This window comes from Tympanuchus pallidicinctus, unplaced genomic scaffold, assembly GCF_026119805.1.
Source record: "Tympanuchus pallidicinctus isolate F22 unplaced genomic scaffold, pur_lepc_1.0 scaffold15, whole genome shotgun sequence".
NCBI lineage: Eukaryota > Metazoa > Chordata > Aves > Galliformes > Phasianidae > Tympanuchus > Tympanuchus pallidicinctus.
Genome location: NW_026294669.1, coordinates 1,540,136 through 1,561,532, shown reverse-complemented (window position 1 = coordinate 1,561,532; position 21,397 = coordinate 1,540,136). Strand labels below are relative to the sequence as shown.

The 21,397-nt window shown below is 45.1% G+C and overlaps 1 protein-coding gene across 11 annotated transcripts in view; it reads right to left on the bottom strand.

The window, feature by feature from the left end:
• CACNB4 (calcium voltage-gated channel auxiliary subunit beta 4) overlaps nucleotides 1-21,397 on the bottom strand; it is a 103,501-nt gene that overhangs the window by 38,500 nt on the left and 43,604 nt on the right. For 9 of the 11 annotated variants that reach the window (XR_008204712.1, XR_008204714.1, XR_008204713.1 and 6 more), the window contains 10 exons: nucleotides 17,972-18,091; nucleotides 17,493-17,615; nucleotides 14,864-14,994; nucleotides 13,377-13,453; nucleotides 12,991-13,010; nucleotides 12,807-12,887; nucleotides 10,969-11,027; nucleotides 8,277-8,386; nucleotides 7,168-7,319; nucleotides 4,145-4,240 (listed from right to left, as the gene is read on the bottom strand). Coding sequence is in view for 7 of the 11 variants with exons in the window: in XM_052675229.1 (XP_052531189.1) it covers nucleotides 4,145-4,240; nucleotides 7,168-7,319; nucleotides 8,277-8,386; nucleotides 10,969-11,027; nucleotides 12,807-12,887; nucleotides 12,991-13,010; nucleotides 13,377-13,453; nucleotides 14,864-14,994; nucleotides 17,493-17,615; nucleotides 17,972-18,091 (969 nt within the window). In the remaining 4 variants the exon portion in view is untranslated. Of the gene's footprint in view, nucleotides 1-4,144; nucleotides 4,241-7,167; nucleotides 7,320-8,276; nucleotides 8,387-10,968; nucleotides 11,028-12,806; nucleotides 12,888-12,990; nucleotides 13,011-13,376; nucleotides 13,454-14,863; nucleotides 14,995-17,492; nucleotides 17,616-17,971; nucleotides 18,092-21,397 lie in introns of those variants that run through there. The other 2 variants (XM_052675232.1, XM_052675236.1) reach the window with 2 other exon arrangements.

Sequence of the window (21,397 nt, the reverse complement as noted above, 5' to 3'; positions counted from 1 at the left end):
ACACAGAACCACAGAACTCCTCAAGAAAAAGATAAACGTATCTTCAGCAGTGAAATGCTGTACTTCATCTGTGATCTTAACTCTCTCACCTCTGTAGAAAACAACTATTGTGAAAACATCACAGGAAATGAGAAGTGCAGGTGGCACAGGAGCTGCTACAGCCCACACCGTGCTGCTTTGCCTTGCACAGTCAGACCTGTCCTAAGCTGATTTCTCCAAGATAAGACTCAAAAGTGCAAGACCTTCACTTGCACCTACCTGCCACCTGCAAGTCTGCTCCAGAACTTCAGTTAGCTCTACAACCCTGATATTGATTTCCTCTTCCTTATCAGTGTGGTAAAGAAATGTTCCCTCCTCTCCAAGCAAGTGCTTAACACTCTCTCACTTTCAGTGCTAAGATCCACTAACCACAGGTATCCAACCTTTGGGTTTACCTGGGCCATGCTGAATGAAGAGGAATTGCCTTGGTCCATATACATGTAGGTTGCTCCAAAAGTAATGCCTCCTAATTATTCCCATTGAAACAACAACAGCTACAAAGAACACGATAGCACTATTTGACAGAGCAAATTCCCAGCTATAAAACACTATTTTTTCAACAGTCACCACCATTAGCTCTGCATTTTTGCCATAAGAACAGGAGCCTGCATGCCACACTTACAGAAGTCAGACCCGCTGTTGCTGTCACCACTGCTGAAATACAGCAACCCCTCACTGTGCTCACACACCCACAGGTCAGTCTCTACAGACTCTCACAAGCACTGATGAATGTCAGTAGGTGCCACGTTTCCGTGTGGAGGAATTCAATGACAGCTCTGCTCCACCTGCACTTCCATGTCAGACTCCATTTGGTCACAGTGTCCCTCTGCTGTCATCTGTCACACAGCCACAGCACCTGATGGGGATGATGGCAGGAAGGTTCTGCCTCTGCTGCCGTACCACCAACACAACAATACAGAAGGCATTACTTTTGGAGCAGCCCTCATAAAATACAGAATATAGTTAATGTACATAAGGTAGAAAAAACTTATTTTTTAATGTTTTTTTACTAAAGCATATCAAAAAGAATGCAGAACAACCATTAACAGCAGTGGGATACGTGACCGTGTTCTGGGGAAAGCAGTGTGCCACACTCTAAAACATCCTAAGTGCACTAGGTCAAGTACAGAGAAAGCAGAATGGGATGCCTATGACCAGCACACCTAAAGCATACAGTTAGTACAGCTCACATTTCTTTGAGCCACATTTCTGCTTAACGGAGTCACACAGCGGCAGCCGTGGCTGGAGTGAAAGATTAGTGAGGAATTAATAATGAAAGGAGTTCCTGAACCTAAGAAAGAAAGCTATTTTTATAATGTCTAGACAATACAGCACCACCTGATTGCTTAAGACTGACTTGCAGCACATGAAACAGACTGTGGCTTTTATGGCTCACAAGTATCTCCACTTCAAACAAACGCTGCTCTTGCAGGAATCCAGCCTGCAAACAGACAGAGCAGGGCCTGGTGCAGCAGACAGACAGCAACGTCTTTGGTCTCAGCACTGTACTTAATTAAATCATGGATCAGCTTGGCCCTTTAATTTTAACTCAATCAAACCTAGTTGCTCACGAGCACAAACCAACACTTACTGCCAGCACTGCACACTGCTTGGGAAAGCCCTGCTGGCTTCAACACAGCCCGTGGGCAATACCAAAAGAACCCAAGTTAGATTCCATAGCAGCATCACTGCCAGAAGATTTTTCCAGATAATTCTAATGCTGCTTTAAAAAAAAAACACCACACTGCTTAATTCAGGAAGACACTCATCCTAAATTACACAAAAGATTCCAGACCCTATTCTTTTCTTCCCAATTGCCAGCTGGGGCTATGGGATCATCCACAAGAGCAGCAGGCACAGTGCAGGCAACTCAGAAAACTGGAAACACTTCTCTTATTCAGGCAGGGTCTTCAGTTGTTGTCTTGGGCAACAGCAGAACTGCAGCACCCAGGATTATGGCAGAGTTTAGTGGATCCTGAGATGCACAACCCAAGTGCTGTGATGCAACAAACGAGCTACAGCTCACACAACATGGTGCACAATGTGCACTTCAATAACAGCCTCTGCTTCATTTCAACGGGTTTGCACAAAGCTGAGTGGAATAAGAGGAAGTGACTGAATGAAAGAGCAGTTCAGGCTGTGGAACACACACAGGTTTCTCTGTGCAGGTGGAAGAATAAATGCACCTTTCAAGATGTGAAGAATGAAAAATGAGGTGCTGTGTGCAAGCTTGCAGGGATGGCTCAGTGTCAGCAGCACCAGCTGTATTCAAACAGGTGCAGGTGCAACTCCATTCACTTGGCTCATACCCACTGAGAGTGAGGAAGGCAGTTACTTCCAAAGAACTTGTTTTGTACTACCAACACTGTTTAAGTTGATTGGACTTGCATGGCTCACAGGAATTCTCTGTTGTCCTTTTCAGACAAAACAATTCAGTGTAAACTGTGTGTGAGAAACACAATACTGCTGACTTCTGCAGAAATGGAGGTAGCTCCGACATCTTTCTGTGCTGCTCCAAGTGGAAGACAAGGATGAGGCAGCAAACAACCTACAGATACTATAGCCAGCAGCTTGGAGAGTGACACTGTGCTTGGCAGAGGGCAGAAGCAAGTCTCAATAGTATGAAGGGCTCCTGCATGAGATGCCTTGCCCCATCCCTGCAGGCATTCAAGGCCAGGCTGGATGTGGCTCTGGGCAGCCTGGGCTGCTGGTTGGTGACCTGCACACAGCAGGGGGTTGGAACCAGATGATCATTGTGGTCCTTTGCAACCCAGACCATTCTATGATTCTATGATATCCCATTTAGGAAACCCTGGACAAAAGCTTGGGGGAATACGCAGAACACACACAAGGAGTCAGATGCTTCAAAGCTGCATTCAACTTGCTGGCTGGCTCTGCAGCACAAGCAGCTGCATATATATGTGCAGTCACCATCTTCCACTTCTGACAGTGGACACTGGCAAGGAGGAAGGCTTCTAAATGCAGAGCTGACAGGCTCAGAGTGTGCAGTCTGGGCACAGTGAGCACTGCAAACAGTACATTTGGCTGCAGAAATCAAGATACGCCCCACAAATATCACCAGTACTTTTCTACAATATTTGAATTTCTGCTCTGTATCAGGTAAAGGAGGAATCTGAATCAGATCTGTCTCATCCTGGACATGTTCTTAATCCATTCATTTTTCAGACAAAGACAAGTTTCAGTCAAACCTATCTCCTTTTCCCCTGCTTTCCAACACCTCCATGTAGATCCAGCCTGAACACACACCAAAACATTATGCAAAACTCCCAATATTAAGTGTTCTGACAGATCTTTGTAAACTGTTCCTCCATTTCCATCTGGTTGGTGCTGCTGAGCAAACTTAACTGAAGCTCCCTTGCAGTTTCAGTAGGAAATGGTGCTTTTCAGAAAGCAAGCCCTCATCTAAGCATGTCCATACTTAACAGCTGTCTCTGTCACAGGAACCAAAGGCTTTCACAAATACAGGCAAGTCTGAGCTGCCCTGCACAGTTTGTCTGCACAGCACTGCCTGCCTAATCCACCATCTCAGACCTGAGCTCCTTTAGAAGCACACTGATTGAGGTGAGTATCAGCACCTGTGATACAATGGCCCTGAGCAGTGACCAGGCTTCCAGATAAAGCACCTGGAAGGGTTCCAGGTGCTGCAGTGCCAGGAGGCTCAGGGATGGCGTGTGTGCAGCCACGAGTGCCTCACGCTGTGCAGGAACTCGCTGCGTGGCTGAAGGAAAGTCCCCTGCAGCCTCCTCCCAAACATGACTCTGAGACTTCGGCCCCTGAGACAGCACTGCTCCACAAGTGATGTAATTTGCTCGTGTGCTGCTGGAAGATCAGTTTTACCACACACGTCATTTCTGACCTGTCGTCTGGCCAAAGAGCAAAACAAACCCGGCTTTGGAGACAGTCAGGAAGAAAGTACCACACTTTTTTGTTCCTCAGCAACAAAAGCTGAGCTAGGGTTGCAGTGTTGGGCTGTCCACAAAGGGAAGTGATAACATTTGAACTCTGCTATAATGAAGGACCGAGACAGCAGACATCTTTCAGACTCCACACATCACAAGTTCTTTAGCCTTTCTTCTGTACTTACTGGTGGGCATTGTGCAAGTTTATCAGCTGCCACCAACTGAACATTCAAGTGTTTACTTTGTGACTTTCCTCTAGATTTAATCAGTCGCTGCAAAACCTGATAGAGGAAAAGAGGAAAAGGTGAGTTTAAGAATCATGTCCATAACGCTCAGAGACTGGTAATCCTCCAGTGCAATGTCAATTTCAGAAGCTCTCTATTATGTTTAACAAAATGGACAAAATATTCTCCCTGAATAGAAACATAAACACTGCTAAGAGCCTCCCTGAGAGCTGGGTGTTTCCTTCTGCATCACATTCGATCCCTAACAAATATTTCAATGGCAATGGAAAGAGCAATTTTGCTTTATTTGCTTTAAGTGACAGGCTATTTATGACCAATGTAATCTTCTAGAAGAGCACAAAATGTAAATACACACATAGAGAATGACAGAGGACTGACTGCAGCACAGCAGTAGGAGCACGTTATGCTGTGTAGCAATAATGCTGTGACTGTATCTGTTCCAAGGAATGTTCTGGGTACAGAAGGAATGTTACGCACACAGTTCATAAATTCCTCTGTTTGTTTCTTCCACTATTAGAACTTCAGGGTCAGAACAGTTAGAGAATTTAAAGGATTTCCTGTAAAGTCTCAAAGAAAATTAAAGAATCACAGAACGGAGTATTATTGAAGCTGGAAGGACCTCTAGAGGTCTCTGTGCCAAACCCCTCGCAGGATCACAGTGCTCAGCTCTTTGTCCAGCTGAGTTCTGGGGTAACCCCTGTGGGTCAGGACCGAGCACGTGCTCACACAGCCCAGCACACAGCCATGTCTCTGCTGCATGGCACACTGCTCCCTCGTGCCCACGCTGCCTGCCAGGAGCCCACGTCCCTACCTGCACAACTGCCCCAACTGAGCAGGGGCTCACAGCAGCAGGGACAGAACTTGGCGTTTCCCTCTGAAGAACTTTAGGATGCTGGTGAAAGCCTGCCAAGGTCCCCCTCAATGTCAGCCCTACCCTCTGGCACATTAACCTGCCCCAGACTTTGGCATTTCCCACAAACAGGTACTCAGAGTGCACTGCACTCATCAGCCAGGTCGTTAACAAAGACACTGAGCTGTGCTGCCCCACTACGGACCCCTGATAACCAGGATCAGTTAGACTTTGCATCCTGCACCCAGAAGTCTGCTCAGTCTGAAACCCTTTTGATAATTCACATTCATCCAGTGCGTATCTCAGCAATTTGCCTACAGGAGAGTGCAGCAAAGCCCTGCTGTAAAGGCCAGCAACACCCACAGCTCCTTCCACGTCCCATGACAACAGGCAGCCAGGTCAGTCAGGTGTCATTTCCTGCTGGGCCCTATCTAAGCAGCACGCTGCAATTCATGTAATATTTACTGTGGAGAGTTTGTTTATTCTTAGGCAACAAGGATCTCCCTCTGCTTCCTACTTACCTGGAAAGACAGGGGAAAATCTGAAACAGATTTTTCTGTATACAAGCTTCCCAAATAGTCATTATTACCAGAAAGAAATTAAATGGAAGTTACTTCAGTGGTCAAAAAAGGCATGTTCAAAAGGAAGGTGAAGGCAGATGTTTTCTTCCTATACACATACACTTACATGAAGATTTGTTTTCTTTCCTCCCTTCCCCAGCCTTAGCCATCAGTCCCTGTGGGATGTGACCCTCCTCCAGACGTGCCAGCAGTGCTACTCATCTGTACTGAGCTCAACAAGCCCAGCTGGGAATCAGCAAATTCCAGTTACCCAGGCTCAGTATAGGTTGGGAAAGATCATATAGAGATGTGAGGAGCTGGCTGCAGAGAGCCAGTAGCAAGGGTACAGAGAGAACAGTTCAAAAAGGGCTTTCTATACCAGCAAAGTCGTCTTCTAATAATATGAACTCTGCAGGAGTTCCATCACACTCAACACACACGACAGACATTTCTGAAACTACTCAGCTCTAATGGAATTCCTTTGGATAGTAACCAAATTGACTTCAGTCAATACAAATTGAGCTTTAAAAGCATTTTAAAGTGCATCTTCTCTTACAGCGTGGGCATACAGACGGGGCAGGGTATATCCACTCATCACAGTGCAATGCCCTGTCTATATACCTAAGCCCAAACACAAGCCATTTATCCACTCCCTTGCATCTTAAGCCTTCTTTGGCTTCTACTGCCCAGCCAGCTTGTTGAGCAGTGTCACACTGCTGCTACAGGAAGCAATGAAGCTGTGAGGAGCTCAGCAGAGAGACTGCAAAAACCAAAGCCAGAAGGGAACAGTGCTTTGACCCAGAGCATCACTGCGAGGGTATCCTCTCCCCAATCCTCACTCCAGCTCCAACAAGCTGGGAAGCACTGCTGCGTTAGTGGGCTCTGCTTCAGAAGGGTAAGTTAGGTCAAGTGAAATGCTGTGCTAACGTAATCAGGCTGCTCTAATGCTGCATTCAGTTTGTGCTGAATTCTATCCTGTGTAGCAAGGATAACTGTCTTAGAAAACGCAAATGATTTAATTATTTTTATGTCTTCTGAGACGTAACTCTATTTTCCCCCATAAAGAACTTACAGGTCATCCTGAAAACTTTCATCACTGTGGGCAGCAGCACATGGTGCCAAGGACTGAACCCACCCTTCTCTGTAAGTGGCCTCTCCATGCAAGAGGATAAAATGGGGACAATCAACACCTGATTCAGGGGAAAACAGTGACTGTAAAATGCTGATTGGCATCTTCATGAACAACATGCCAAATGCAGGATTAGCTGCAATGTAAATGGCAGCTGTAAAGAAATAGAGCTACGTGACCAACTCTGTCCTCTAGGGATTGAATGGGAGGAAAGAAGTGAACAATACATGACAGACATTAGTCATCTTTTGACACACTTCCACTGCATTAAGTAGTGCTGACAGAGCTCCAGAAGGATCTTTCAACCTCAAGCTCTGTACTGCTGTGATTGCTGGAGGAGTAAAACAACCTATCCTGCGTACACAAATGCCATGCAGATGTTGAAAAACTCAAATGCAAATAATTTGATGGTGAGATACATTACCTTTGGAGAAGACACTTTAACATGGACAATAATTGGTGCTAGAGATGTCTTGATAAGTTGTGCGGGGTGATTGATAGTGTCTGCATCCAGGACAACCAGCTGCAAGGACCGGGCCAGCTCAAAGATTCTTTCAATCTCACTCTGCACTTCAGCTAGAGGAGGAAAATAAAGCAATTGAAAGCCATTCAACCCCAGTGCTACTTACACAAAAATAACAGAAAGGCCTGGGTTGAAAAGGACCATAATGATCATCCAGTTTCAGCCCTCCTGCTACGTGCAGGGTCGCCAACCACCAGACCAGGCTGCCCAGAGCCACATGGAAAATACCATCACCCATTCAGTTTCATGAACTCTATACATTCTGAGATGAATTCCACACGTAAATTCATGTAATTTTCACACAATAATCTATTACTCAAGGATTTTTTAAATTAATGTCATCTTTGAGGCAATTCCATTGTCTGAAAACACTGCGTACACACTACAGTTAAATGTATCTTTCTATTAACTCAAAATAAGTTCAGGCATATTTCTCAGATTTGCAAAATATCTCAGGAGTCATAAGATATTTATTTTTGACAGTAATATATTTATTCTTTTTAGGACTTTTTTTCTTTGCAAATTGTAGCTCTGATTTAACTTTAACAAGAATCTGTACAAAAAGCAGAACTGTGACCAGACAATCCCAAAAGCACAAAGATCTGTTTATGGTAAATCCTGCCAGGGTATTATTTAAAAAGACACCGATGGCAACGTTCACACCAAGGCACTTTTGTCTGCAGTAAAAGGAAGGAACACGTCAGAACTAGAAGGAAGATGATGAATCTCACCTTTCTCAACCATTCCCATGCATGTGAGTAAGTTTAAATTGATAAAGTCAGCACAGGTGAATAGTTACAATAGCTGTAATCCTGCTTGCTCTAGCCCAGGCGTTGCTCCACAGGATGCTAACTCAACACACTGTGCTCTGTGCCACTCCTCTGTCAGGAAAATTCCATCACCCATCAGAGGATGTGAAACACAGAATTACACACTAAAATGCTGTAGATGCACTCAGAACTGGGGACGGTGCAGCCACGATCACAGTTACAGCTGTGTCCATGTCTTACCTAAACTGGATCGTGTGTTTGACCGCTCAATTATTGCCCTCTTGCTTGGGTTATTCAGAACAGACCTCTTAGCAAGAGAAATGTCAGCTGTCACTCGGGTTATTGATATCCTATGGGCAAGAACACAGCACAAAACAAATCCACAGTCGTTACTTTTTTCCTGTGCCACGCATGATTTACAGCCACATTTCATTCCAAAGTGCAAATCCAATAAAACACCATTCATCGCATTAGAGAACAGCTAAACAGAAATGCTGAGTTACTGTACAATTATTTGCTACTGCAGACCCTTCACACAGCTCCTGCTGTCCTGCTTAATCAGCTCACGTCTCCCCATCCCACCACCCATGGATTTACACAATACCTGGCTACAAGCTAAATCAAGTCTCAGGGCACAGAGCACGGCAGCACTCCTCCCAGGTGGCATAACCAAAGCTGGCACTGCCAGCAGGTAGGGAAGGGCCTTATTTGAACTTTGCCACTCCCATCTGAGTCACCAAATGAAGCTGCTGGCTCTGGATCTCCAGCACACAGCTCCTTGTCCAGACAGGGCTGCGCAGGGGGCTCAGGGACTTGGCTCAAGGTCAGAACAGGAGAAAAGTGAGGTGAGCCACAGCTGCTGTGCTGCTGAAGCCTTCCCGTGCCTTGTGTGCGGGCATTCAGGGTGCAGAGCAGGGCCCTGCTATTTACCTGCATCTCAGAGTTTGTTCTTCGATCAGATTATAAAACAAAGAGCACGCAATCGCCTCATGTAAAATCCAGTGAGAAGGACTGTGATGAGATAAAGAGCCACGAGTAACAAGAAGAAAACAGGCTGAAAATGACCAGCAGCCATTGCACACAACATAAAGACAGGAGGAGCAAGCAGCAGCTCAGGTTCCAAAGAATGAATTTTATTGATTTTTTTAAGTGATTCAAACTTGAAGTCAATGGTATCAGCTTGTATGTAGCACTGAACTTTTTCATAGCTGAAATGCCTCGTGTCTGCCTAATTTAGTTGCCAACATGTCTCACAGCAGGAAGACTTCCCAGCACCACTTCACTCCAGGCAGCACAGCAGTGAGAGCATAGCAGCACAAAGCAAGGTGCTGATCCCCTCGGCAGCACTACATCTTCATCTCCCACACCAAGGCACTGCTGACCCATGTGGGTTCAGCCTCTGCTGAGCAGGCTCTCAAATACGGTTTAAAAAGACACTGCAGAGCAGCCGTGTCCTGGTGACTCGACGTATCGCATCCCATTGCCACGGTTTCCCACCAAAAGCAATGACTGTCAGTTACCAGAGGCACACTGCAAACTGAAGGTGTGTGGCAGGAGCTGGAGGGAACATACGCAGCAGTCCTGCATCTGCCCTGATGGAAACGTGCACCAGAGCTGTGCTGAGCTGCAGCGAAACCACATCAGTCAAACTGCTCAGGAGGGGGAGAGAGTGTCCTGACAGCATGCAACAAACACAGCAAACAGAGCTGCGGGCTGCAACAGTCACTGCTTCAACTGTCAGACTTGGAATCCATCACTGCCTTTGTGGAATGTGTTAAAACCACTTCAGCTGGGCTATAAGGAGCAGGGAACAATAATTTTGCACCAAGGTTGCTTATTAAAAGCTCTGTTTAAGCTGTGAGTTATTTGAGCATCACCACCTCTGTGCTGCACCCCCAAAAGGTGCTTCGAACATAAATCCTATTCTACCTCTTCTAAACTATGGAAACTTCTTTTCCTCACCTTAGTGCCAGCATTTTAGGCTTTGCAAACCTTCCTCGTTGTCACAAATGTGGGGCAGCTAAACCAGTGCAGCACAAGCACCCTGCTATGCAGGTACAACACGCTGAACACACTATGGTGAAAGAAGGGTCAAATATCCCAATGGCAGAGCACAGATCTGCAACCATGGGTGAACTTCAGGGGTGAGGAAGGGACACCATGGACCAACCCTCTCCTCCTTACAAGGAAATGCACAAACTTGTTCCCCATCACAGCTCTTCAGGAAATATTCTTCTTGCTCCAGCTGTAGTTATAAAACATCTTTTTGTGTATCTCAGTGCTCAGCATTTCCGTCTTCAAGCTTTAATTATTTCTGATTACTAACAATAGTCAGGAATTAAATTCTTGCAGATGCCAGCCTGAAGCACTGTCACTACCTCCAGTCAGATGGACTGTTTCTGCACAATTCAACATGGTACTTGCAGGGCTTGGGTGCAAGTAGTTTTATCTGAAGCGCATCCTGCTGGACAGGAGCCTGGAACTACACAAAACAAACCAGGAGCTGAGCTCTGCCCAAAGGGTTATTCACAGGTTGGCACTGCTCCCCAGCACTCCCAGCTGTACTGGCACTGCATGCTTCCCACTGCAATGCTGAATAGCCAAGCCTGGAAATGCCACCTTCAAAGGTATCCTGGCACTTCCCATGTGCTCCAGTCACCTTTCATCTAGGTTTCTCCTGCAGCCCTACTCTTATGAGACACTGAGGCAAAATGATTCATTTAAATGAAGAAATCCTACGACGGACATAGCAGATGATACAAAGACACATGCACACCTAGTGATGTATCAGCTTCAACCCACTGTCAGCTGCACTTTGCTGCTGATACCGTAAATCAGTTTGGAACATGTACCGGTCTCCTTTCATTAAAAAATATCACCAAAGCTTAAGTAACACGTGGAAAAAAAAGCATGGAAAGGACAGCTTTCTCACCTCCCATCAAACCTGTGCTTCAGGAAGTCAAATAGAGCTTTCTGCATCATGTCTGTCACCTTCGCAGAGGTGAGGAAGATTGAGCAGAGAGGAATGACAGGGAGAAAGAGAAGTCAAAAGTAAGAAGAGGTAAGCAAAAGGTAAGGATACTGCCAACAATCAATACCTTCTGTAGGTACAATCATTTAATTAACATGCTCTTGGAAGCAGCTTTGTAACAAACACTTGCAGGTTTTCTGACTCACTCACAAAATGTGGCCCAAAGGACATCAGAGCTGTTGCTCTGCTCCTGCCTCCATCTGCTCTGAGGCATCGGAGCACACCTCATCACCTTCCAAAGCAATGCCATTCCCAGCAGGATTCAGCACATGTCAGAACCACACGGGACTTTGGGTTGAACAAATCCCTTGCTTTTTCCCCCATAGTAACGTTATTATTACTGGCCTAAGACTTCAGATACAAGATCTGTTCTGTCTGATGGCTGCTGTAAGAGCAAAACTATTCTCTGAGATGCCTACAAAGAGGAAAAAACACGTTTCCGCTCCTGTAACAGGGAGAGCATCTGAGAGATGTTCAGCCCCAACAGACATCATTTGCTTTCCTGACTGTTCCTTTCAGTACAACTCTACTGACACATAGAAACGACCTGCACCAAAGCCCCAGGCCTTCGGCAGTTTAATTCTCCCAGGTTACCTTTAAAGTGCTTCTCAGAGAACTTAATCAGAAAAAATACCACTGAACTTTTCCATACAGGTTGCAAAGTAAGAGCAATGTGTTTCTGTTGTGTAGAACAAAATTGGGATGAAAACACCCTAACTGCAGTACCATTTATACACCTTTGTATGTTCAAGATATCGGATTTAGTATTATTTTCTAACACAAAGAGGGGGAACATACTTGTACAGAGGTATGCACTCAACAGACGGCTCCTCTCCCCACCAAACTTCAGTGCCCAGACAAATTAAGCTGTGGTGGAGCACCATCAAAACCAATGGCTGACATTTACTCCTATCACGAAACACCACCGTAAAATTAAAAGGCAGATGAAAATGAAGTACCTCATTCCTGCTTCACTAAACTACACTTCTAATCATTCTTACTAAAAAAAGTGATGTAAGAACATCGCATTATGCTAACATTACCCTGCTGCAACCTTCTGAAAAGAGCCATTCCAATGTTTAATAATATCCTATAAAGTACTAACAGCATTAATTAAGCTAAATGAAGCGTATCCTTGATTTTATGTTCATGTTAATTTAGATCTTAATTTGGCAAAGCACTTAACAGATGGGTAAGTTCACCGACAGGCCCTGCTAAAAGCCTCTGGTCTTTCAGCATGTGCTAAATGCTCTTTTGAATCTGCAGCAATCTTGACAAATGGGTCTCCTGTTTATCTGCACCTGTTATCACACCCACCTCCATGTTGCAGAGAGGCAAATAATTTAGAAGGGCTAAAGGTTTCCTTGTATTTCAATACTGCAATGTAATGAGAAGACAGACACGAAGAAAACACACTGAAATGACCTTCACTGGTCCCCATGTTCAGTTTCAGGTGCTGCAGAACAGATATGGATGTGCTACCACAGCCCAGCTATTTTGCTTGCCAGCACAGAGCTTTGTGGGAAGACGTGAAGTTTTCACAAGTGAAAACATGCGAATCACCTTACAGGGGAAATGTCTTCTAAATTTGGATTAATTCAGCTCAAAGCACGTGCTAGTTTGACTAAAATTGTGTAGTTTACGGATGTCTGGTTGGTAATCAGGCCAACACACCAAATGCATCAAAGGAAACCATGGGCAAGAAAATGGGAACTGACTGCAAACACTGGGATACATACCTCATAGCCTTTCAGCGATGGCCCCACTAAGACAACGGGCCTCATAGATGGCACCACGTCGTATGGGGGAACGTGTTCTGTCTGGAAGAGGAAAGCATTCCTTCAGATCATTAATCAAACTGAGAAATCTGGGAATTACGCATTCAAAATGAGGAATATAGAACGAAAGCAGAAGGGTACTTACCACTTTTTGTTTCTGTTTTGCTAAAAGACCAAACAAGAACTTGGTTAAACACACACTGTGCATAGCAACCGTAACGCTTGCAAGCAAAACCCCACTCTGTTCTCCTTTCCTTTCACTCCACACTTCTTGCTTTCCATCAGCGCTACTTAAATTGGTCACTCATTCTGTTCTGGGCACAGTTGCCCTTTTTCCTGAGGCTTTTTACTCCCAGTCCCTTAGCAACTACTGCATGTCTGGAAATAGATGTCTTTCTCCACCTCTGCACGTGTACTTTCAGCAGAACATCCTAATAATGCAAAGGGGGAAAACCCACACTTTTCAGACATGACTTTTAAAATAGAAGTAACAGAAATAGCAAGAGTTGCCTTAAGTAAAATTCTCCTTACCTGTGGAAGTAGGTGTGGCTCGAAACGTGCCAGAAACCATTTCTCCAAGACTTGAAGAAGAATTTCCACTTGATTTCCTGCAGTATCAGAAAGAGTACTTAGTATTCTTAGCCACATGCAGACTGACCAGCAAGGGGATGTTAGGCCAAAGCAGCGTTCTGCCCCCACTTTCCTGCCAGCTCTCTCTGGAGCAGGGACTGTTTAATGGCAAAACCATTCCATACATCTCCTGGACAGTGCTGTAACAGTAACAATGCTGTACAGGGATACTGTAACTGATAGCAGCAGTTCTCATCATTCAAGGACATAAAAACCCCTTTAGGTTTGCTCTGTGTTAACACTTCTGGGTCTGTTTACTATGTAAAATCTCAATGTTGTCCTATTTTACAATATTTCTCCTGTTTCAGAGTGGGTTTTATTCCCAGTATTCTCTGCAAGTGAGATTAGATTGTTGCAGTGGAGTCACGTCCACTCACACCAGCAGAGAACTCTTCAGCTAATATGTTATGTATGAATCATTATCCTGAGCAGCTCCTGCACGTGATACCCCTCCTTCCATGCACTGAAATACACTGGTTTCTGTGAACCCCTCTCAGAAACTTAAAATCAATTTGAAATAAAGCTCAGTTCGTGCTGCTCAATCACTCAAAAAATCACCTCCTTAGACAGCTTACACTTGAGATGATTCCCAACCTTGATTAACTGCATTAATTCCCTGTCAGCGCTACACAGGTGAAATCGTGCTTCCCTTTTTGCTCTCTATCAGGCCTAGAATCATTTGGCTCACCCTTCTTTTCCCTCCTCCATTACAGTTTTTTGTTCCTTCTTATCTACATTTCAATTTCAATTAGTGGGAATAATGTGGTAGTAGCAAAATAATCTCCCCCCTTCCCAAGAGAAAAGAGTTAGCCATTATTCAGCCTACAGAAGAGAGATACTTCAATATCCAAACTGAGACCAGGAGCAACAAGTTTTACCCCCCAGTCCTGCACACAAGCCTGTATTCTCCCAGGCCTTGCTATCCCCAGATGCAGCAGTGTGGAGAGGAAGAAGGGCCAGGCTGGAAGATGAAGAGGAAAGGAAGTCGAATGCAAAACTCAACTCTATGACATCTGAAAAGTCTGGTTTGGGCAAAAATGGAGAGGGAGGGAAAAAAAAGAAAAATCCCACAACCTTGCCAATATGAGAGAGCACCAAAGGTTTGACTCAGAGCCCATGGGGACACAACTCTCTCTCCCTTCAGAAACTTTGAGTGTTACCACTCATAATGTATAACTTCTCTTTTCTAAAGCCAAGACACATTTTTTCCTTCTCACAGCCAACAGCTAATATGCCTACCCTCTGCAAGCACATCTTTTTGCTTGGAATCCCAAATCAAACACTCATTCATACATACTGCAATAAAAAAGAATCAAGTGACCTTTGAAAGATATTGTCCAGTGTCAGAAAAGATTTTAAATTATTTTAAAAGGTTACAGCATCCTTACCCTCCATGGAAACGTCCTCTCTTCTGCTCCTGCTGGATGCGGATATTCTCCAGTCTAAGCGGGCTTGGAATGAAACCAATTTCACAGCCCTCCTTCACCAGCCTCCCTATCCACCAGTCATTATTGTATTTCTGGAACACAGAAAGGTTTCTGGCCTTGCTTCATATCCAGAACTCCCTATTATCTCATCTGCAATTCTAAACTCCGTACCGGCTGATAAAACAGGACTTGACTGAAGTCTGAACAGCGGACAGTCTGAGTAAATTTCAGTGAAGGCAACTGTCCTTGAACTGCTCCAAAACATCCTGCTGTGACTTATCCTCTGATATCACAACTTTGGGGCTGAGGGTGATGGAGACGCAAGGAGCATGAGCTGTTTCTGATGAACAGGTTTACACCAGGCTGGAGGGGGCTCTGGACAACCCGGACCAGAGGGAGGCATCCCAGGCCATGGCAGGGGGATGGAACTGAATGGGCTTTAAGGACCCTTCTAACCCAAACCACTCTGTGATGCCATGACTCTCAAATCAGAGCCCTCTGAGGATTAACTATTTGATTTTGGTTCCAAACGTGTGGCTTGAACATGGGAACTTTTCTTCTACTAGCAAGACGTGGAGTTCTGAATGACACCTCTAGACAAGAGATCTGAATCAGGGTTATGCTGAGAAGAACTGAACAGCACAACTGATAACAATGCAGTAAGGGAAGCAGGGCTATTTGCATTAGATTATTACCTTCCATAAGCTATTCTCTGCATTCAGCATGTGGGAGGACTACAATTCATTCCTACTGGTTGCCATGCCCATAATGTCTTCCATATTGTCAGTAGCTGTTGCACTTCTCTGAAGTAAGCACGTAACATATAGTCTTGTAGGAGACACAGGAGACATGCAGGACACACTCTCAACATACCAACTCGTCTGTTACTGCTGATGTTTCATCTCATCAGCAGGGTGACCTGACTTCTACCTAGTTTGGTGTTATTCTAAGATCTGGATCTAATCTAAATCATGGTTATTCCTGTCCAGGGAAACCCATCAGATCACTGGAAAATGAATTCTGCAAAGCCTTTTGCCATGAACCATTCCCCAAATCGTACTGAGTTACAGCTTCAGGCAGGCTGAAGGCTTCAGCATTAACAAAGAAATGCTGAACCCCTAGCAGGGCAAGTGAACACCTGTAAGCCACATGGTTTATGCATGGAGGGAGTGTGATCCTGGCCATTTGGATCTCAGAGGAATGCTCACAGAAAGCCATAACAAGGACTTGTGACACACCTCATGAAAAATGTACAGGGCAGCACGAACAGGAGCTTAGCACATTCAAGGCTGGACAATGAATGCAGCCACATGCTGGGAAACCAAGAGCAAATACTGTGCTAATGCTGATGCACAGAGCTACCTGAACAGCTGCAACGTGCAAAGGAGAAAGACAGCCAGGTACGGTACACTCCTGATTTGAAAGGGAACATGTCAGGGAAGGCAGTCAGAAGTGATCTCTGCTGTAACAAGTGCAGCTGTTTGCAGCCAGCTCTGCTCTAAGTGCAGCAAAGGACATTTTCCTGAGGGGAGAAAGTTTCAAGATAGGTTCAGGAAGGAGAGCTCAGGTGTGGTGCCAGATAGAAAGGAGCACATTCCTGGGCATGCAGCACAGGGGAAAAGCAACTCTACACAGAGAGAGGCAGAGTCAGACTTCTCAGTGCTCTGCTTCCTCAACATGGAAGACTGTTTAAAGATTGTTCCACATCAATATATTAAAAAAAACCCAAACATAATCACACTAAACAACACAATGAAACCAACTAAAAATAAAATAATGCTTTTTTTTAAAAAATCAAACTTCCATCTGCTTCCAGCAAACTTAGAAAAGGGAACATGCAAATCAACTGCCTCTCCTGTGCCCAGGGACAAAGAACTTCAAGCACAACTCCCCCATTCTACCACCAATCTCTGTCTCCAGAGATGAAGCAGCAGGTGTTTCCCTCCCAAATATGCTCAGACTCAGGGAGATGAGAGCTTTGAAGCAATGATGGGCTAAGGTTCAAAGAAAGGGAAAAATTAATACTGAACACCCAAAAATAAACACATGGAACGCAGAGGTTAAAAAAACATATTTGCAAGCAGCAAGTCTAAAAACAAATCTACAAAACAACAGGAGTTTATGCAAATTTGAAGGGCTCACTTCAGATAACTAATTGCAGAAAATATGCTCAACATGCAATAACAGTACTTTCCTCTACAAAATCCATATTCAGGGCTTGTTTGTTCCCATTCCTTTTTCCTTATTTTAACATATTTTTGTCTTGCAGCCTCGTCAGCATTTTCTTTTATTCTTCTATTATTCTGCCTCGTTCCCCCACAAGCCTTCCACAAAGACCAGATGTAAACTGCTGCTACTTAACGCCCTGACCAACAGAACCCCTTTGTGTTACATCAGATCCATCACAAACTTGATTTCAACTGTGGAAAGAACGAAGTGCCATCACAGCACCACTAATGCCATGTGTGTGCTGTACTCTCCTGTTCCTGCTCGGTTGTCTGTGTTCAGTTTTCTCCACTTCAGTTCAGACATGACTGCTCCAACTGCAGCCCCTGGCTTCTTAAAGGGAATAACTGCCACACGTTTTTACCTCTTTAATGTGTAGGAAGTCCTTCGCATCAAAAGAGATGGCAGTGCTTGGGACAGGGACATCTTCATCCAGTGCTCCACAGTAACTCACATTGGTCTTAACAGCAAATGCTACTGGTTTGGACTGCAAACAGAAACAGACATTATCAACAGTGGAAACTTTTCTGAATCAGGAATTAATTTTCTGTATCAAATTGCCAAAAATTTAGTGGAGGGTATTTGCCAAATACATCAAAATTCAGACCTGATAGTTTCACACAACTAGTGAAACAGAGAGTTCAGTTCCCTAAAGAAGACCCCCATTTATACAAGAATATTTACACTATATTCCCCCCAATTTTGGTTGCAGGAAATTTCACTTGATTGTCAACATACTTCAAAAGATGCCATCACCATTAGAAATCAACAGTTTGAATCTTAACACCAGGCAAATGACAAATGCCCCATAACCAGTTGCTACTACAGTTTAAAAGAAAGCACCTTTGCCCTTTCAAGCTGTATCGCTGCTTGCTGCTCTCTCTCCTGGCGGATTGCTTCCCTATCTTCTTCCAAAGACACATCAGAGTCTGAGGGTCTGCTTGTGTACGAATCTGCTGAGCCCTGGAAGGAAAATCACACTGCTAAGAACAAACCGGAGAAACAGAACCCCCAGCCCAAGTCAGATACAGATGCTTTTAAAATATGCTAACACCTTTCCTAATTCTACCTGGTGGGTTTATTTATTACATATTGCTTCTAGCACAAGGCTCTGCAGAACTTAGTAGAGAAATATATGGCTTTACTGTAACCAAAGATAAAAAAAGAAAAACCTCTCTCCACTTCCAAAGAATGCCTCTGCTACCTTACTGACAGCCATGCAGTCACATCCAGCTCGGTTGCAGCACTGTACAAACACCTTTATAGATTTCAAGCCCTGTTTGACAACCTCAGACTGAGGACTGGCAGGGGTTAGGTCACATCAGACACAATTAAGGTATCACAGGGCTTGTTAGAGCCAGCCCTCCCTGTAAATGCAGCATCATTGTGCAGCACTTCCCTCCCTGCTGCGCGCTGCCACTCACACACAGCACCGCTCTTTTCTTCAAGAGCAGAAAAGTGGCAAAATCACACTATTAAAAGCTACTCCAACAGGGCAACACAAAGGCTGTGCAACGCTATGAAGGAAAACCAACACAATGAAGCAGAATGTAACAGTGCATTGGGAGGAATAAGGCATGACCTGCAGGGTGGGCTCCTTCCACACAGCATCCTGAGCATGGCGTGCCACGTGCTTCAGTGTGTGTAGAGCCAAAGGCAGCCTTTCCAACCTGAGATTTTCTGTCGTTCCATGAGCAAATAATTCCCAAGTCATCGCATTTCTAGCAACAGACTGAAGATGCACATCTTTCTCTCTACAAAGCTCTGAAATTTTTCTCTCTACCTTTGTTCCAAAGAACCATGGCAGCATTACGTCTTTCAAATGGTTGTTTTTGTTTTTTCCCTTGAATTGCTTTATATCCTGCAGCACAGAGACATACTTTCTACGTAACCTACCGTAACAGTCAGTCCCCTTATCATCCATACAAACAGAATCCCAGATCACAGAATGGCCTGGGTTGGAAGGGACCTCAAAGATCATCAATCTCCAACCCCGGCCACCACAGGCAGGGTCACCAACCTCTGCATTTATACCACACCAGGCACATTCTCTTAAATATAGATGGGAGCCCCTATCAGTTGGCAAAGACCCACTGCCACCACACGCTCCCAGTGCAACCCTACAGCCCAGTAAGGGGCACTGCCGCCTTCCCCCACCAAAGGGGAAAGCTGCTAGCAGGAGACTGCATCTATATGGCTGAATATGGCAGGCCTAAAATGACAGCCTGCTCTCCATACATTGTTCAAAGTAATTAGAGCAAAAGGAAAGGCAGAGCTGGGGTTGCACGGCCAGGCACAGCACTGCACAAGAGCAGCGAACGCTCACCACTGAATGCACTGAGGATGCAAAACGCCTGCTAGTGCTCACCACTGCCTTTCTTACTATATAGGCAACAAAGCTTCAGCAGCAGCTAAAAGAGAGAAGGGAAAGTAATCACAGCCTTTGAATAATAAATCAGGAAGTGTAATAATAAATACAGATGAGAAACAGCAGTCAGGGGACTGCTTTCCAAAACACCTCCGAGTGCTGCCCAGCACTGCAAGAGGAGCACAGGTATGTGGGGAGTCCACCAGGGACTTCCTGGGAAGGGATGCCTATGCCGGATACATATTTTCCCATGCTGGCTTTGAGAGGTTTCTGGCTGAGCACTGACCTATTTTAAGCTGTCAGAACAAAGTAGCCTTTGCCAAAGTAGCTGCTGCTACTTGAGACTATATGGAAAAAAGCAACGCATCTTGTATTTAAGCTTTGTTTTCTGGTGCAGGTACAGCACCAACAGCAGCAAGGTGGGCTGACAGCCCACATCTGTAGAAACTGCAACAGATGTGATGGCGCCAAAGCCTCAGATGCCTCCATGCCCTTAGGAAAGTGTGACTGCCTGACCTATGCATTGAGAACCAAACTGCACCGGGTGCCTACAGCAGAGTGAAAGAACAGAGAGGAGAAGGTACTTTCATTTCTCTGTACACTGAAACTTTAATCTGAAAGATCCTCTTTATTTCTTTATTCCTCTGCTGCTTACAATGACAAGCTGCTTATTTGGGCATACAGCATGCATCCAAGACTCCATATTCATCTGTAAGACTGGAGGACCAATTATCACAGCCACATAACCTTGGCCCCACGATCCCCCAAGAGAGAGAGCAACCTTGGGAAGGAGCAGTGCATGCAGTGCCTCCAAGGGCCAACGGGGCTGAAAAGCTGCTGGCAAAGAAAAGAATGAAAGAAAAGACCGACTTTCAGCTGTTAGGGTTTCAGAAAATAGCATATTTTTATTTCAGTGAGGTTGCAAATAATTTTTTTTCCAAGTGCCAGAAATAGACAGATCTGAATTGCTCTCCATCCAGCCGTAAATTGTAACACTCTGTCACATAGCTTTTGCAATTAAAGCATCAATCCGTTAGAAGCTCCAGTCAGCCGATGACAAGTGGCTTCTTCTGAAAAGATTTAGGGTGCTACAGAGCCCATCTTAACCAGAAAGCATTTCTGAAACTGTGCCCTGATCGGAGATGGCTTCTACCTCAGCCCTTAGCAGCATCCTCTAGCTGCAGGCATCCTGCAGGGGAAGAGCCATGTGAGCTTGCAAAGGATGCCCCTGCCCAGGAACAAGCAATGCTGAGCACACATGGCAGGCACAACAAAGCTCAGCCAAGGCTGCAGAACAGAGCAAGGAGCCAGGGGGGCTGAACCAGACGTCACTTCATGTTGTTACGCTGCTGGAGACCTCGACCAAAAACTTGCTGGTAGACACTCAAGCACAGTGGGAGCTTATGAGAATATTACTGCACAAAACAAGACCACTGTCCAGATGGTTTCTATTGGAAAGAGGACTGAACACAGCTCGCACAGCACAATGCAACTTTCCCCTCCATGCTACTTTTTGTTGGCACGTTCCTGTTTGTGGGATCCTGGGGACAGCCAACAGCAGGACGGTGCACTGCAACAAGTTGGCTTCTTAATTAATTACAAGCAAAGCTTACATTTGCAGGCAGATGTGAAAGTATGGATACCTGTTCAGGGCTGCAGCTCCCACATATCCCAGGGGAGAGCGATGACACAGTCATTGGGCTTCTTGCATTCTGTTTGCTTGCTTGTTCACATTTGCCTTGCTACCAAAAAAGTTGAAAGCATCAGAAGTGGACCTCTGGGTAGAATCCTGAGGTGTCATTCTGTATCCACATCTTCCACACCTCTGCCACTCTCACAGCCCAGGGAAGCAGGGCAGTGCTGCATTCAGGGCTGGAGAATCTCCCAGTGCTCTTGCAGGA